This window comes from Protopterus annectens, chromosome 2.part0 (assembly GCF_019279795.1).
Source record: "Protopterus annectens isolate FY-2018-M chromosome 2.part0, PAN1.0, whole genome shotgun sequence".
Taxonomy (NCBI): Eukaryota; Metazoa; Chordata; order Ceratodontiformes; family Protopteridae; genus Protopterus; species Protopterus annectens.
In genome coordinates, this window is record NC_056728.1 from 805,981,601 (window position 1) to 805,999,906 (window position 18,306).

An 18,306-nucleotide genomic window follows, 5' to 3' on the forward strand; every position below is an offset into this window, starting at 1 on the left:
GCTCTGAAATGCATGTTCCTTCATCATCCTCATTCAGATTACATTCCCTTTAACTTGTGTATTTTCTCTGTTCCTTTTGAATACCAGTCCTCTTGCAGACTCTTCTGCTCTTGTTTTGAACTCATTGTTTATATGAGTTTATATAAATAGCTAAGTAATTCTGATATCTCTTTTTCTGTTCCAAAGAGAAAACAGTTATACTTTAGAACATGCCTGAATGCTGTCTTGTTCCTTTTCTATATGCCTAAGTTGTTATTTTTTTTCTTTGAACTTTCTGTTGTGCAGTGTTAAAGAGTTCTTGGTGAAGAACAGCTAGGCTTCATCCATTGTGTTGCACTGATGATCTTGTCATTTATTTATTTATTTATTTATTTACATTTGTTGACCGGGAATGTCCGACTGGACGTAGGTTCATTTTCAGCGGAGGCCCGGGGAGAAAAGCTCCACAGTTAAAACAAACAGACAGTAGTTACATTGGATTACATAGCGATTAACAATTTAACATAGCAATTACTTACAACATATTTACAGATGAAGAACATAGTACATCAGTAGACAACTAGAATATTTATCTGTGAAGTACATAACAGACATTAACAAATGTTACAATAAGAAGTTCCTGCTGTATAATAAGTACTAGGCTTATGAGCATCTGAGCTTGCTATAATCAAGGTAGTTAGTCTAATACATGTGTGACATTTGTGTGGAATCTTGTCTTTCCTGTGAATCTGTGTTGATAACCATTCTTCTATGTACTTTTGTAAGATGTGAAACAAGTAAATGTATTTATTTAATTTATCTATCTATCTTTTGTTAGCCAGGTTACTATTAAAAATGCCTTGTAGCAAAGCAATAAAAATGTTGAGAAAGCAACTGCAGTTTGAAAGTGTTTCATTTTAGATTGCATTTGATCCATTCTGAATATGTGTGCATTGATGAATGAGAGGGAGAGAGACAGAGGGAGTGGGAATGGGGGTTAATAGCTAATTTGGGAATAATTACAAAACAGATTTTAAAAAAGTGCAACATTGGTATGAGATAAAGTAAGGAATGGAATTTTGTTTTGGGGGGGTTAATTACAAAGCAAGGGAACAAGTGATATCTGGACAGTATACAGAAAGGTTACAGAGTTCTTAATGTATTACAATGTTTAAATTACCCTTTATGGTGACCTATCAGTTTCGTTTTATTAGTGCTTGTCTTCATCTCATCCACAGTGGCCATGCGACAAGCCATGCTTTAGTCATCAGCCTTTTGTCTGTAAAGAATGGAATATCAGCAGCCCCGTTCAGATGCTTTGGGGCCCACAGCTCTTAAATGCAATTGTCAGAGACAGGCCATCATAGAGCAACTTTAGAGAATCCTGTCCACTTGACAACTGTGTTGTCCCATATCACTGGATTTACCTGACACACACATCTGAGGTAGAACTGGGCATCAGTAATTATTTGCTGTCCCCCTCACATCACAGGAAAACTTTTCACCTGCATTAAAACTGAACAGAGCTTGCTTTTTCTGGAGATACTGTGCTGATTGTCCCATGCCCATGTACTGGGGTGTCTGAATTTTTTTTTTAACCAGTAGCTTCTTGTAGGATTTAAATGAGGGCTTTGACATGCAGATGTATATTGTATCAGGATTGGTGGTCTGTGTGCATTAATGAACCCCAGAAATCAAATTTTTATACCATACATAATTTCATTTCCTTATTAAACAGTTAGTATAGCATAAGCTCAGTTAAAAAACACTTAAAAGGAGCATAAAGTGAAGAAATTAGAAAATAATTTTACAGTTTTTCTCAGTGTTACCCAATTTGGTCATGATTTACATTTGTGTTCATGCATTGTCACATTCTAATATAAAAAACACTAAAAATTATTACCGATGATTGACTCAGTACTAACGATGAGAGATCTAACAGAGAAAAGTACACTTATCCAAATGTCATCACTGGTATATCTGTAAATACATGCAAATAGGTATGGTATGTAATTTCTATCATGATCTTATTCTGCTTTTTTTATTTTTTTGATTAACAGCGCTTAGCAAACTCTAAAGCTCACACTTCAAGATTCATCAGTGCCAATCTTCCATGTAATAAATTTAAGAATCGCCTTGTTAATATTATGCCATATGAATCTACAAGAGTATGTCTACAACCGATTCGAGGGGTGGAAGGCTCAGATTATATTAATGCCAGCTTTATAGATGGCTACAGGTAAAATTCTTTTTCAGTTTGCAATCCTGTTTTAGTATATTGATGCATATGTCACTGCAGTGAATTTGAAGGCACAATCCTTGTCTGTGCCATATTACTGCAAAAGGAACACAGTGTTCATTTCTGTATTACTTTTGATTTAAAATTGAGAGTACATCATTAAGTACGTCATTAGCATTGATGGAGACAGATAAAAAGTATGTTATGTAACAGCTCCATTTTTGTTCACTCATGCCATGTAATCCTTAAAGCACAAAATCTTGGCTTACATGGAGCAGGACTACTGTATTTTTATTCATATGGTTTTATTAAAGTATAGCATAAGGCATATATTCTCCATTTTTTATTTAATTTTAATTTAACAAGTCTGTGGTCTTTAGTCCATAATATGTACAGATACTAAGATTTGAGCACATCCTAGAGAAGTCTCAGGTGTCAGGTCTTTCTTTGCATACACAGGACTATTTTCCAGCCTACCTTGTTAACCTTAACAGTACTACCTGAAGGCATTCTGCTTCTGAATAAGGGGATGCAGTAGAGAAGTATCAGAAATAAGGAAAGTCAGATTTGTCATTGAATGAAGTTGTCCATTCCAGCGCTACTGCACCCCCTTTCATATTCTCCTCCTGTATGTGAGACAGAAGGCAAGTTCCTGACATGTGACTTATCCCAAACTGATCTGACCTTTTCGCCCAGAAGTGGATGTGTTATCACCTTGTACTTTAATGTCTTGTGGAGCGCTTCCTTTAGATTTTTACTAGTAACTATATACTTGCACTTATATGTGCATGTAGGCATGGTAAAGTAATAACAGATATACTTTGCTTATATTTCAAGTAATGTGCTTAATATCTGCTTAAATGCATGAAAATAAATGTGCAGAGTAATTTATGGTCTGCCCAGCTATGGTAATATTAAAAGTACAGCAAAGAAGTTGCTAAATTCATTAGCATTCATTTGAATGACCTCTGCATTGGCTGAATATGACTGTCATCCACTGGATTCTCTGACCTATACAGGCTTCATAGAGATGATTAAATGGCTAATCTTTTGCACTGAAACAGGAAAAATGGTGCTTTTCACGTAAGACCAAGGTAGCAAAGTTTCCATAATAAAACTACAAATGCATATCAAGAGTACAAACTAGGTGTAAAAAATGCATCTTCCATTGTAAAATAAATAAATAAGCAAGGCCAGACAAATAGCCAAGAAACTAATGTAACAAAGTAAGTTTAAGTAAACATCGTCTCAAGTCACAGGCATGTGGCAAGGATAAGAGGAAGCATAATGGAGAAAATAAGATTTGCAATGTGTTTGCAGCTGGTTAGATGAAGCTGATAGGCTTTTAATTTCCTTTTAAACCTTAGATGTGAGTTCATTTGTGATGCAGGATAGAAAAGAGTTCCATAAAATAGCTGTAGAACTGGAAGATGCTGTTTCACCAGACTTATATACAGAAGGGCTATGTGAAGCCAAAAACTTTTCTGAGTGTTTAAGATTTTTATAGGTATATACAAGGTAACTAGAGTCATCAGAGAGGAAGGTGACACATAGTGGATGAAAGAAAAAGCAAATTGTACTTGAATAAAAGCTAAACCGTAAGGAGAACCACTCAAGCCTGACATGGGAGTTGCTGATGTGGATAAATGCAGCATTCCTGCTGCATGTCCTGCTCATCCTGAAATGGCAGTATGTACCTATGCAAGCACTTTGTAAATTGTAATATAGTGAAAAATAAACAGCTAGTGTTGCAGTAATATGAAAAGGGCATGCAATTACATTTTTATATATCCTATTTGTTGGCTGAGTAAGTAGACTGTCTGTAAGGTCCTTTTCGGCCACATCTTGGGCTCACAATATAACAGTACAAGGAAATTCCATGAAATTCCATGGAAAGAGGTAATACATTGGCAAATGCTGAATGCGGCCCAAATGACCGGACTTTAAGTAGTGGCTTGAGCACCTGGTTAGAGAGAATATCAGTGCACAGCTGCTTTCCCTCGGCCATCCTGCGGGAGGTGGCAGTTCTGGTGTGCCACGTGTTTGCCCTCTACTGAAATCACTATGTGTTGAGGCTATGGAGTATGAGTCTGTGAGTATGCTCTGCCATTGTGCATGTTATACACACAGGCATATAAGAGTATGAATACAAGCTCTTTGCAGCAGGCATCACACAGCAGAGCTTGGAGAGCCACTGTGAAGGAGAGAGGTGCTGTAGGAGAGGGGTATACTTTGTCATAGTACCAGCACACCGGCATGCTATCTTCCAGTGGTTTCTTGCTAGTGTGCAACAAATGAACTGATGGGGCCACCTGGCTCTTTTTCTGCTTCATTCTTTCCAGCTTACCTAAGTGCTCCCATCCATCGTTGGGTCTACAAATGTATTCTACAGCCCACAGACTATCCCCACTCTATGGCTGGGGCCAGCACTAAACGTAAGGCATCCATTGGGATTTTTATGTTTATTGTTTCCACCTGGGGAATTTTTTTAAATGTATGACATACTCCTCGGTCCCTATCCCCCAACATTTGCCTGTTTCAGGTGTAAAAAACTACTCCCTTCTATGATACATGTCTCTCCACAGAGAATGCCTAGACAAGTACCCTATCCCTTGGGACAGGCACACCCATCCTGACCTGACAGTCATTCAAGCTGCTAAGCAAATCTGGTGAACCGGGTTTTAGTTAGAACTTTATCCTTCTGTGTCATAGCTCTGGCCCATATAGTACATAAGTCAATAATATAGGGGATAGAGAAGTTTATAGCAGATTTAAAATATATATACATTCTTAATTATTTAGAAAAATAGTAATGTCATAGCTAATAGGTTCCTAGGTTGGCACTAGGCTATCGGCCCTAGGGTCTATACAAGCCTAGCCATAACAATTCCCTGGATATAATAATATATTATGGTATATTAATACCAAATGTCAGCAAGGGAGATAATCTATTATTTTATTGGGCTATCTAGTAAGCCTAATTCAATTAAATTTTTTTCTCTAAAGGAAGAAAGTCTTTGTGCTTTGTTAGAAAGGCTTCTGTCTTACCAACTTATGTCCACAGTAAGGCTATTCCAGCCAGGCTGGTACAGTTTTGCTGAATACTTTCTCATCTTTTGCTGTCCCAAAAAGCGGTCTTGTAACAGTTAGAGCATTGTCATTAGTTGTTCTAAGGATGTAGGCAATGTCTGATTTGAAGAGAAGAGTGAGAAAATATGAGTTGTTTTTCCTATAACAAGAAACAGTTTGGAGATTTGCAGAAGTAGACAGTGGTAAGTCCTGGAGTCTGCTAAGAGTTGAAGTAACATGCACAACTCATCAAGTGTAGCATAGGTCTAACATAAGGACAGGGGAATATATTTAGAGGCCATCAGCAGCCACTATATGCATTGTAGCAGGGGATAGAAAGCAAACAGTGGGCAATTTCAAAAGTGCTAGAACAATTGTTTATATTAAGCCATGAGGCTGTTGTCTAGTAGCGGTTTAGAGAGATTTTTCACAGAATTTGCTGTGATATATAAATCAAAACATCCTTTGTGAGCGTATTTGCCAAAGTACAGTGGAGGTAAAATAATAACATACATAGGCAAGTTGAAGAGAAAAGTCACCAAAAATGTTCAAGAAAAAATGACACCAAAGATAGGTAAAATAAGTGCTTTGAAGGGAACTGGATTATTATTATTATTACTTAAAAAATGAATTATTTTGGTGCATTGAAGTTTTCTCTGAAGTCCAGTGTGTATCAGAAACCCTGTGAAAGAAAATGCTTTACTTATCTACATTTAACAGGACGGTACTGTGTGCATCTCAAATGCAGGAGGAATTGGAGTGGTTATCAGTATCTTTGAACAGGGAACTCTGTAATCTAGGATTTAAGAAAGTATTTTGTGAACTATATACATTTGCACAGATCGTGTTTACTGGTTACTCTCTTGTTGAAATTTATGACTGAAACTCTTTTAAGTAAAGTAGCCATATTTTTTCATTTATCTACAATTAAAAATGCTTTAATTTCCTTAAATTATTCATTTATTAACAGTAAACGCTAAGCAGAAAAAAAAACAGAATCACGTGCCTTAGTCATAATTTGCTAAAATTGTTCATGGCTTTGCTGTTCTGAACATTAGACTGATGGAGTTAATTAAGAGACTGTTTCTGTAGCACAATTAATAAAGTTAATAGATTGTGTGACTGTCAGTTTTATAACACAATGCAACACAACTAAGTGCATCTTAAGTGTTTGTGTCACACAAAATTGAGCTATTATATATGCATGAACATTTAAATCAAAACAATAAAGACATACATCATAATATTAATAAAGCAATTTCCTTTGGTTAGTGTGAAATACAAGAAAATCATCTGTACAATTGGCTGATTAAAGGGTCTTAATAGTATTTTAATGTTTGTTCAATTATTGCATTATCAGTGTAACTGATTATAATGATGTTTCAACGTGGTAATGTTTACATGAAAATAGTAAGAGATATTTGTTATGCTGCTGACTTATGACAAAGAAGTTATTCTTTATGCTCTTTTTTGAACAGACAACAAAAGGCTTACATAGCCACACAAGGCCCCTTGGCAGAAACAACAGAAGACTTTTGGAGAATGCTTTGGGAGCACAACTCCACAATCGTTGTTATGCTGACAAAACTTAGAGAAATGGGCAGAGTAAGTTTGCTTTGCTGCAATTACTTCTAATTGTAAACTGAAAGACCAGCATGTTGTGATGTGATGGAATTGTACAGTAGCTGTGTCTTTATTTTGAGCATTACTCTTTAACTTTCTGAAGTACTGAAAGTAAAATAATTTTTAAGGCACAAAGCACTTTGCATGTTAGAATAAAAAATAGACAAAACCCTGGTAAAGACATGTTATATTTAGATTAAATCAAGTTCCCCTAGAGCTTCACTGCACACTTTTGATATAAAGTACTGGGGCTGTGGATGCCATAGTGTAAATGCTAGTGCAACAATGTAAGTCTTACTCTGTTAAGCACAGAGGTGCAAAAGCTGGTGCAACAATATAAATCTTACTTTGTTATGCACAGAGGTGTAAATGTTGGTGCAACAATATAAGTCTTACTCTGTTAAGCACAGAAGAACTGCATGCAGGCAGTTTGTAAGAATCTGCTGTTATTCATGTCACTATGTGTTTTTCTAATTGAGGTACATTTGAGAGAGACACTTCACAGTATGTTGAAACTTGGTTCCATCTTATCAGTGCTCAGTAGGTCAGGGACTGAATGACACTCTTAGATAATCATTGGGGCTACAAACCAATTTTCAAAGAGGAATTTGGGGTAATCTTCATACATAGTCCTTTGGATGAGACATTAGGTTCCCTATTAGAAGACCAAAGATACATTATTTTGAATGCGTCTTGGTCAAACTCAAAAGCCTGAAATGGCAAAATATCAAAGCAGCTTTTAAGTGAATTCTTTCCCTGGGAAAGAATTTGCTTGGCCGCTTTGTTACTTTACCGTTTTCGGCACTGTAGTGTGGTCTCGGAGTTGGTATATTTAAGTAGGGGGGGGTGTGGGGGCAAAGCCCCCCACTTACTGTAATGTTTAAAGTGTTTTATTATTTTTTTTTTTGGAACAGCAATGTTTTCCCTTGGAAAAAATCTCTGTTCTGACAGTTCGAAATTGTAAGCTTTTGCTTACATAGGGTCGATTAATCACCGTTTGCTTTTTTAAGCGTTCGGTGATCTAATATAGACCCAGACATTAAATGTAAGTTTTATCTGCTCAAGCTGGTGGATGCTCATGTGGATGTAAAAGATCCATTGATACCTATCAAAAAGAGTGGGGGAAGTTCCCCCATGCACTAGCTAAATTTCTCTATTAGTAGAAATACCACTTCAGGTCTGTCTTGAAAGAGGTCACTAGCATACTGGGACTAGCCAGGTCAATAAAAGTAATTAAACAAAATAAATAAATTGGTGAGTTTGTAATTTTATATTGAAGCTTAGATATAGCACTTAATACCAGTATAAAAACTGTATGTGCATGAGAGGGATCCCTTAGCAACAAGACAGTAGGGTTTATGGCGCTAGGCTGCAGCATACTTATTCCTTAACAACAAGACAGTAGGGTTTATGGCACTAGGCTGCAGCATACTTATTCCTTAGCAACAAGACAGTAGGGTTTATGGTACTAGGCTGCAGCATACTTATCCCTTAGCAACAAGACAGTAGGGTTTATGGCACTAGGCTGCAGCATACTTATTCCTTAGCAACAAGACAATAGGGTTTATGGTACTAGGCTGCAGCATACTTATCCCTTAGCAACAAGACAGTAGGGTTTATGGTACTAGGCTGCAGCATACTTATTCCTTAGCAACAAGACAGTAGGGTTTATGGCACTAGGCTGCAGCATATTTATTCCTTAGCAACAAACAGTAGGGTTTATGGCGCTAGGCTGCAGCATACTTATTCCTTAACAACAAGACAGTAGGGTTTATGGCACTAGGCTGCAGCATACTTATTCCTTAACAACAAGACAGTAGGGTTTATGGCACTAGGCTGCAGCATACTTTTTTAAACAGAGTCAAAAATGGCCCAGCCATTAGAGATTTACTACTTTTTAAATCTGAACAAAGAATCTCACCAAATTTGAACTAGGCACACAATGTTTGTAATTGTGTTTGCAGAATGACTTACACATACTAAAGAGTCAGTCAGTTCATGTAGGACAGTATTGGATATCACTTAGGGTTTATTTAACCCACCACTACCACCACATTTGGCCCTCTCAAACGAATATGACATTGGTGGAATCGAAAGAGCTGCTCAGCACTCCTGTAAAACCAAAGGATCAGCAAAGAAACTGAGCACAGAGGAAGGGGTAGGGTCCATAGGGCAAGCCATTCATGTAATTTAAAAAGCATGTTGTGTATTGTAATCAGTATGATGGACATGATGCTAGTGGGGCCTAGACAGAAATAATGTGGGAGTAGGGAATGGAGCTGAAATAGAAACAAGAGGGGGCAAATGCTGGTTTAATAATACCAGTGCTCTCCTTGGTGTCAGAGACATGGAATGTTATATGCCATCAAGTTAAGTTCAGGGTAGACAGAGTTCAGCAGCTCCTTTAGAATCCAGAAGAACCAATTGCTTCCATGTGATAGAATCACTTCCATCTCATCAACTTTTGTAGATATTTTTGTTGGCTTAATGTAAAGGCTACTGTATGGCCATGATTTGGAATGGGGTTAGGCAATGAGATACATCACAGCAATCATTGTAGTGAATTTATAATGTAAAATGGTTAAGTAGTAATGACTGTGTACAGAGTAGGAATGGGGGTCCCCAGGAGGTGGATGTTTATGGCAGACACCATCAGTATCTGCAGGAAGGCTAGCAGTAAAAGAGAATATAACCCAAACCACCTAATCTATATTTTCAAAGGAATGGAAGAAAAAAAATGTTCTTGTTTCCATCTTTACTACTAAGTTGTTTTATGTGTGCGTTTGATTTACCTCATAGAAGTGATAAATGGTTTATTTTAAGTGAAATACAGGTATTTACTTTTTCTTTCACATTATACCCATATGGTAGAAGAATTGCCATCAGATGTACATGGAGAGGCACCCACAAAAATGTAGATTAAGTCTACAGTTGTGATCTGAAATTTATGGTAAAAAATGATAATATGTATCCAGTTATTGGACCTGTTGCATACAGATCCATCATACATGAGCATGATAAATCATTTCATGAATGTCTGGCGCTGCAGTTGATCCATTATAGTCAGCATTTAGGGAATCAAGGTAACGTGTCTTAACATTCTGTGACCAGTCCAGTTTGGGTTTGAGACAGAAAGTGGGTATCATGAAAAACTTAAAAAAAATAGTATAATATAATATAATATAATATAATATAATATAATATAAACTGACTTTAGTATAATGAAGTGTGAAGATTAACTGGTAGTAATACACCAAGAATTTGGTATTAAAATAATTAAGTAAATAAAAAAAGCTTTTATTAAACAGTGTGGCCATCACTCAGGTCTTAAACAACTAATGAAAGGGGCATAGCCTTTATAATACCTGACAAGCCAGCAGTGATACTGGACCAATGTCAACATGCACACCGTTAGTCATTTAATTGTTCCTTTTCTTCTCAGTAGAGTTTTCTTTTTAAGGAAACGCCATCATTTAAACCATATTCACCAGTCAGGTCAAGCTCTAAGTGCCCTTTTGTGTCTATGAGTCTAAGTGCAGAAGGTAGATCCCACAATCACAGTTACTATACACATGGTGCAATACATGAACATTGTATTTCTTATCATCTCCTGCTTCTAGTCTATGTTCAGCTATTGCATTAATATCATTACATGTTTTATATCATTCACACATTTCAAAATTTAGGTGTACAGACACCTTCCTTTTTTTTCAACATTGAACTGTTTGCATAAGCATGTTAACAGTCATTGCTTTACAGTTAGCAAAATAATTAAAATAGTAGTTTTGTACCAGTAACTTGATATTGAAACACATTGCTGAAGCCAATGAGCTTAAACCTATGAAAAAGTAGTGTATAAGATCAGAGGTACTACAGCCATATCCTTATTTAACAATTCCTTGAGATTTGGTACTGTTTTGTAAGGTTCATAGGTTAGTACTAAGCTAACTGCCCTTGCGAGCCATTTTAAGCCTAGCCAGTTATCCTTTGTGAGACTCAAACCCTGCATCTTGTGCCTGCAAGGCAAACACCTTAACCATTAGGCCATCCTCCCAACCCCTAAATGAAATTGCGGTCCCATAGGTTCATAGGTTCATAGATTAGTACTAAGCTAACTGCCCTTGTGAGCCATTTTAAGCCTAGCCAATTATCCCTTGTGGGACTCAAACTCTGCACCTTGTGTTTGTAAGGCAAACACCTTAATCATTAAGCCACCCTCCCAACTCATTAGGCCACCCTCCCTCCCAAGGAAACAGGAATATTCTCCCAGTTCTCTGCCTGACGACTCATTAGAACATCCCAGTACATATTGACGGTGTTTTTAATATCCTTACTAGAGGTAGTAGTGTAGCAGGTAATGATCAAGGTGTGATTCTATGACTTTACCTCAGTGTAGTCACCCTATTACAGAGAGGTAAATATGGATCCACCGCAGGACCAGCACATTTTTATTAATGTAGGAGACCTGCATTTGTACAGTTTTATTTTGACTTATAAAGAATAACTTACTATATGTGTAGTCGTCAGAACTGATAAACAAGTTCAGTGCTAAATGTCCAGTGTTATTTGACTTGCTTGATTCATGTCTCTACTTTGTATCGTGGTCAATCAGTTATTGCCTGCCTCTAGTGGAATTGTGGTAACATGTCTCAGCCTTCTGTGGTGGATCTAGTGTAGGGTCATGGTAGATGGTTGTCACCATTAGGAATTTAAAAAATATATAATATATAACAGAGTGGTTAGGAAAATGAATCATGTTCTCATTGTTAAAAGTGGGGTAGGTGTTTTTAACATACTGATGTATTGAGCTAAATGTCTAGTTATGTAGCTGCATGTGTTCACTTGTGGTATATGTAATCCTCATTGGCTTTTCCTTTATTTTCCCTAGGAAAAGTGCCATCAATATTGGCCAGCAGAGCGCTCAGCACGGTATCAGTACTTTGTGGTGGATCCCATGGCAGAGTACAATATGCCACAGTATATATTACGAGAGTTTAAGGTCACCGATGCCAGGGTAAGAAGGCAACTCTTAAACTGCTTTGCAGTCTTTCTTGCTTTGACTTGTAATTGCTACATATTTTTTTCAGCCTTCCTTTTAGTAAATACTACTAGATTGTTTTTGATTTCTTCCTTATGTATTCCATATGTAAAACTATAAGGATCCTGCAGGTTTCAAAAGGTATAGTCTGCTCAAAATCACTGTTTTGTCTTGTAAGAAGCAGCTTAAGGTGTACAGCACATTACAGGTGTTGCATTCTCAGTAATAAAACTACCACAAGTTATTGTACTGTAGCTCATCATTCACATTGTTGTAGTATCTTTAAACAAAAGCAAAACACTGTATTAGGTAATCCTATATACATGCACTCATGCACCTGGTAGAATCCAGTTGCTTTGAGCTGTTGTGAAACTGGTGCATAAGTGAAGGAGAACACCAATTGTGAGTTGATATCTGAAATTCTAAAGCATCCAACAGCTGCCCAGAAGTGGTACAGTACTGCATTATATGGCTGTGTGTTACAAGCATAACTGCTTCAGAGAGACATTTCAGTTGTCCAGTACACTTCCCACATGAATGAATTATGTTAGACAACTTATATATTTACTAATCAGTTTGTTAACTGTGTCATATATATCTGTGCCACTGCCCTTTCATTTCCAAATAAATGGTTAAAAATTAATTATTAAAGTTTTTTTAGGTAACAGAAGTGCATAATAAAATTAAGAGAATTACATTGGGTGGGTGCAGTGGTTAGTGTTGTTGCCTCACAGCAAGAGGTTCTCCAGTTCGATTCTTGGCTGGGGTATCTTCTGTGCAGAGTCTGCATGACCTCCCTGTAGTCACATGGGTTTCATCCAGGTGCTGTGGTTTCCTCCCACATTCCAAGACATGCAGTGGGAGGATTGGACACTCTAAATTGGTTGTAGGTAAGAGTGTGAGTGTGTGGTATGAATGAACTACCATGGTAGGGCTAGCCACTTGGTGGTGTAAACCTTGGTTCAAGATTGTCACTGCTGAAGTGATATCCTGACTCCATGTGCAAAATGGGAATAGGGGTTGAGGATGGATGGATGGATATAATATATATACACGTATAGCAGATTCCATTGCTGTTGAATGAGATGTCCATGAAAAGTTTTTGAGCATGTTGTGTGCAAAAGGAAATCAGCTGGATGAATCACAAAAAAAAATGCTATTTGTTCTTGCAAAATGATTTAGATGAGTCACTAAAAGAGGAATTTAAGTAGCAAGGAAAGAGGACAACAACAACAACAAAACACAAAGGTATGCAGTGTTTCTGTGGAGTCATTTATGACATCACTTTTTTGCAGAAGCTTATTCCTTTGCAGATGCCACATTCAGGCTGCTGCAACACCAAATGACTGACTGAATCGCAATTGAAATATAACTTCCCATAAACTACTGATATGCTGTATAAAGTTTGTAAGAAGTATCAGTACAGATGATCCTACACAAAGTGACACACAGACGCAGTACACTGCTTGCAGAACAGTGATAGTATAAGGCAGATGTCCAAGTCTCATCATTTCCCTAAATATAACATTTTAGACATTCTGAGGTCATCAGTGGCCAGGCAAAACAACGTAAGGGGCTATATTCCAAAACAGATAACTCTCAATGCAAGTTGCAGTCCAAAGTTTATGGTAAGACCCTTGAAGCCCAGGATTCTAAAAGAAAGCTAGTCTAATTCTGTATTTAGACTATACAAATGAGAAGTGAGCAAACTTTCCTGGGCAGACTTATTTCTAGTTCTAAAATAACAATCATTGGACTTGTTGTTTCAGACTTTGGTTAAGGTGTAAAGTGGAGAATAATACCGGGAGGTCGGGCATGCCCTCTCTGATGCCCTTGTCAATGACAGCAATGACAGTATCAACAGTGATAAGGTTTTGTTATTCAGGGTAAGCCAATGCATGGTTTGGTCTGGTTGAAAGCCACATGGCAATGATTTGTGGGATACCTGAGGACACCTCTGGATACTAAAGTCTGCTGGTGGCAGGTACTTCATAAATGAAGTGAGCAGTAGGTGGTTGATGAACACCTATATGTCACTTTTATTGTCTGTCATGTCCATCACCTCCCTTCTCTCCCTTTCCTCTTTTTACCTGTGTTTCCCTCCGTTTTGTGTGCATGTGTGAGGGTGTGTGCATTCGAGTATGTGTATATGTGTGTGTGTGTGTGTGTGTGTGCATGTGTGTGTGTGTGTGTGTGTGTGTGTGTGTGTGTGTGTGTGTGTGTGTGTGTGTGTGTGCGTGCGTGTGTGTGTGTGTGTGTGTGTGTGTGCATGTGTGTGTGTGTGTGTGTGTGTGTGTGTGTGCGTGTGTGTGTGTCTGTGTGTGTGTGTGTGTGTGTGTGTTCACTTCTGTACCTTATATGCAGTATATGTACTCTTCCCCTGTCTGTGCACAGACAGAGCCTCTCTAGCACTATCCCCATCACACTCCTGTGTCCATTCTTAATGTCATACTGTTTTCCTTTCAAGGTCAGGCATGCCAGGCATAGCATCAGCAACAATTACCTGAAGGCAAGAAGGATAAAATATCCCTAATAAGGAATGCCGATGGAGTGCTAATTCAGTGTAACACATGCACAAATTCTATTCTAGTAGTGCACCTTGTGGTGAGTCTCTTCTAACTAATGTTGTCCCCTGGCATTATCACCTCAAAATGCAGTAAAGAGGCACACAGTTCCTCTTTTATATATGTATTAAATGTAGTTGCAAGTAACTAAAGAAGTATTTAACTAAACAGAGTTATTAAGCTGCTTACTGTCTTTGTTGTGTAGCCCTCACACCACAAAGTGGGTCTCACTGCACAAGCTGATTGCACCTGATTCCATAGTCATAGCAGAGGGATGTTCTAGCCAATTGAGAGGAAATATGAAAAACTTGGTTATGTTTGTCACAGTAATTTAAAGTGTATGATCCCTTTTTCTTATTTTTTCTGAAAATTATTTTGTTATATTGAACATTAAGCCAATTTACAATGTCAGTGGCCCCCATAAAATTTCAGTTTTAAATAAATAATAAATAAATAATGTCAAGAGGCAAGTAAGGAAAACACAGGATTTGCAAAGCGAAAACAGAACAGAACTGAAATAAATATTTGTCTTGTTTTTGTAATCTTGCAATATCAACATGTCATGCTGTTAGATAATCCAGTAAGAGTCATATCATAACTTAATGACATTTCTTCACTCCTTTATGTAAGTATTTTGTTTCAGTGTGAACATTTTTTCTGTTATGTTGATAAGATTTCAAGAGAAGGCTGTCAAACTTTCTATTTTTTTATCAACAAAAGAAGTAAACTAATATCCACAAAGACGTACTACGGCAGCCAACACAAACCAGATAAAGGAAACCAAACTGGAGGTAAAATAAAGCCAACACTCGATTTACTAAAATAAAATGCCTTTCGTCCGACCATACAATGAACTTCATCAGATAATATCTAACACAAAAGTACTTCCTTTTATACCCATTGTGACAGTCACATGGGTTTTTCCATAGCAACAACATGCTCATTAAATTAATAGAAGTAACAATTTAAAAACATTTATAAAAATAATCAATACAGTTTTATAAAAATTAATAAACATTGATAAGCAACAACCCCCTCCCATGCTCAAGAGTATATATAATTTACATAAATAGCAAACATTGCAAATAACATATCCTTTTGTATTTGTTTTGTATTGCATATTTTGTATATATATTTCAGAAAGAATTAATATATTAGGAAGAAATTATATTGTAATGTTTATATTTATTGGACAGAAAGTAAGAGTATATGTGAATAATAAATATATACATATATATAAGGCTGTTAGGAATTAGTTAATACAACAGGATATTTTATTTGCAATTTTTGCGATTTATGTAAATTATATATATTCTTGAGCATGGGAGGGGGTTGTTGCTTATCAGTGTTTATTAATTTTTATAAAACTGTATTGATGATTATTTTTAAATGTTTTTAAATTAATTCTATTAATTCAATGAGTGTGTTGTTACTATGGAAAAGCCAGTGTGACTGTTACAATGGGGATAAAAGGAAACACTTTTGTGTTAGGTATTATCTGATGAAGTTCATTGTATGGTCAGATGAAAGGCGCTTTATTTTAGTAAATAAATCGAGTGTTGGCTTTATTTTGTCACCAGTTTGGTTTCCTTTATCTGGTTTGTGTTGGCTGCCATAGTATGTCTTTGTGGATAGTTCTATTTTTTATGCTATCAGCAAGATGGAGTTATATACTGGGGACAGCAGGGCATATTATGTCCATCCTTTAGTAATGGTTTTATGCATAGTTTTAATCCAAATCAGGACAGCTTTTTCTTTTTGGGGAGAGATGACCTTCTACTTGCCTCCTTTTACCTGATTTATTGTTGTAACTTTACACCCAGCACATGATGGGTCACTTTAAAGGGCTGTGTCTTTTCATCTAGTAGGTCTTAGCTACTGTCCCTTGGTCTAGAGGCAAGAATCACAGATTTGTCTGTCACACTAATATTGAGGAATTGTTGTTTTGTTTTGCAGACCTAATATCTCCTATGGCTAAGAACTTGTCAACATGGTGTTTAACAATGACATGCAGGTTTCCACTTTCACAAGATTCCTGCATGTCCTTCCCCCTCTCATTCTGCACAAAGTAGCTGACATAGATTCTTCTAGTCTCCAACAACAGTTGGGGCAGCAATGGCGCCACCAATTTCCTCCACCTAAAGTTATTAAAGCTGTTTTTTCAGCCTCTGTGGCTAACCCCCCCCCCCAACCTCTACTGTGTAGCCCAGCTGTTAGTCATACTCATGTCCCAAACAGTTCAGGTGAAAGCCTTGCCCTTAAGCCATGAGGAAAAAAACATCCAAATAGCATCTTATCTGCATGAGGTAGAGAGATCCTGGGTGAGTCATTCAGATATGTAGTCTTTTCCAGCAGAGAGGTATAGTAGATATAAAAAGTGTACACACTCCTATTAAAATGCCAGGTTTTTGTGATATAAAATAATGAGACCACAATAAATCATTTCAAAACTTTTCATACCTTTAATGTGACCTATAACCTGTACAACCAGTACAATTCAATTGAAAAACAAACAAATCTGTTAGGGGAAAAATATAAAAAATAAAAAACGTACGCTAAGCTGATTGCATAAGTGTGCACACCCTTAAACTAATACTTTGTTGAAGCACCTTTTGATTTAATTACAACATTCAGTCTTCATGGGTAGGAGTCTGTTAGCATGGCATATCTTGATTTGGCAATATTTGCCCACTCTTCCTTGCCAAAGTGCTCCAAATCTGTCAGATTGCAAGGGCATCTGTTGTACACAGCCCTTTTCAGGTCACCCCACATATTTGCTATTGGATTTAGGTCTGGGCTCCAGCTGAGACATTCCAGAACTTTAATTTTCTTCTGGTGAAGCCATTCTTTTGTTGATTTGGATGTATGCTTTGGGTCATTGTCATGCTGAAAGGTGAAATTCCTTTTCATCTTCAGCTTTTTAGCAGATGCTTGAAGGTTTTGGGCCAAAAGTGACTGGTATTTGGAACTGTTCATAATTCCCTCTGCTTGACTAAAGCTCCAGTTCCAGCTGAAGAAAAGTAACCCCAAAGCATGATACTGCTACCACCATGCTTCAACGTGGGGATGGTGTTCTTTTAGTGATACGAAGTGTTGTTTTTGCACCAAACGTGCTTTTTGGAATTGTGGCTAAAAAGTTCAACTTTGGTCTCATCAGACCATAACACATTTTTCCCACATGCTTTTGGGAGACTTGATGTATTGTTTTGCAAATTTTAGCCAGGCCTGAATGTTTTTCTGTGTAAGAAAAGGCTTCTGTCTTGCAACCCTATCCCATAGGCCAGACATATGGAGAATACAAGCGATTGTTGTCACATATAGTACACAACTAGTATTTGCCAGAAATTCCTGCAGCTCTGTCAGTGTTGCTGTAGATCTCTTGGCAGCCTCCCTGACCAGTTTTCATCTTGTCTTTTCATCAATTTTTAGAGGGACATCCAGTTCTTTGCAACATCACTGTTGTCCCATATTTTCTCCACTTGTTGACGACTGTCTTCACTTTCTTCCATGGTAAATCCAATGCTGTGGAAATTTATTTGTACCTTTCTCCTGACTGATACCTTTCAACAATGAGATCCCTTTGATGCTTTGTAAGCTCTCTGCGAACCATGGCTTTTGCTTTAGCAGGCAACTGAGTAAATGTCAGGAAAATCCTACTAGGACAGCTGAACTTTATTTGGGGTTAATCAGAGTCTCTTTAATTGATGGCAGGTGTGTACCCAAGAGGACTGAATGGTGTAATTAAATCAAAAGGTGCTTCAACAAAGTATTAGTTTAAAGGTGTGCTTACTTAC

General features: G+C 37.2%; 1 protein-coding gene across 2 annotated transcripts in view; it reads left to right on the forward strand.

The window, feature by feature from the left end:
- The window catches only part of PTPRD (protein tyrosine phosphatase receptor type D), a 6,523,893-nt gene that overhangs the window by 6,451,963 nt on the left and 53,624 nt on the right, over positions 1-18,306 (forward strand). For both annotated transcript variants that reach the window (XM_044061085.1, XM_044061086.1), the window contains 3 exons: positions 2,040-2,218; positions 6,766-6,892; positions 11,799-11,924. In XM_044061085.1, the coding sequence (XP_043917020.1) occupies positions 2,040-2,218; positions 6,766-6,892; positions 11,799-11,924 (432 nt within the window). The remainder of the gene's footprint in view (positions 1-2,039; positions 2,219-6,765; positions 6,893-11,798; positions 11,925-18,306) is intronic.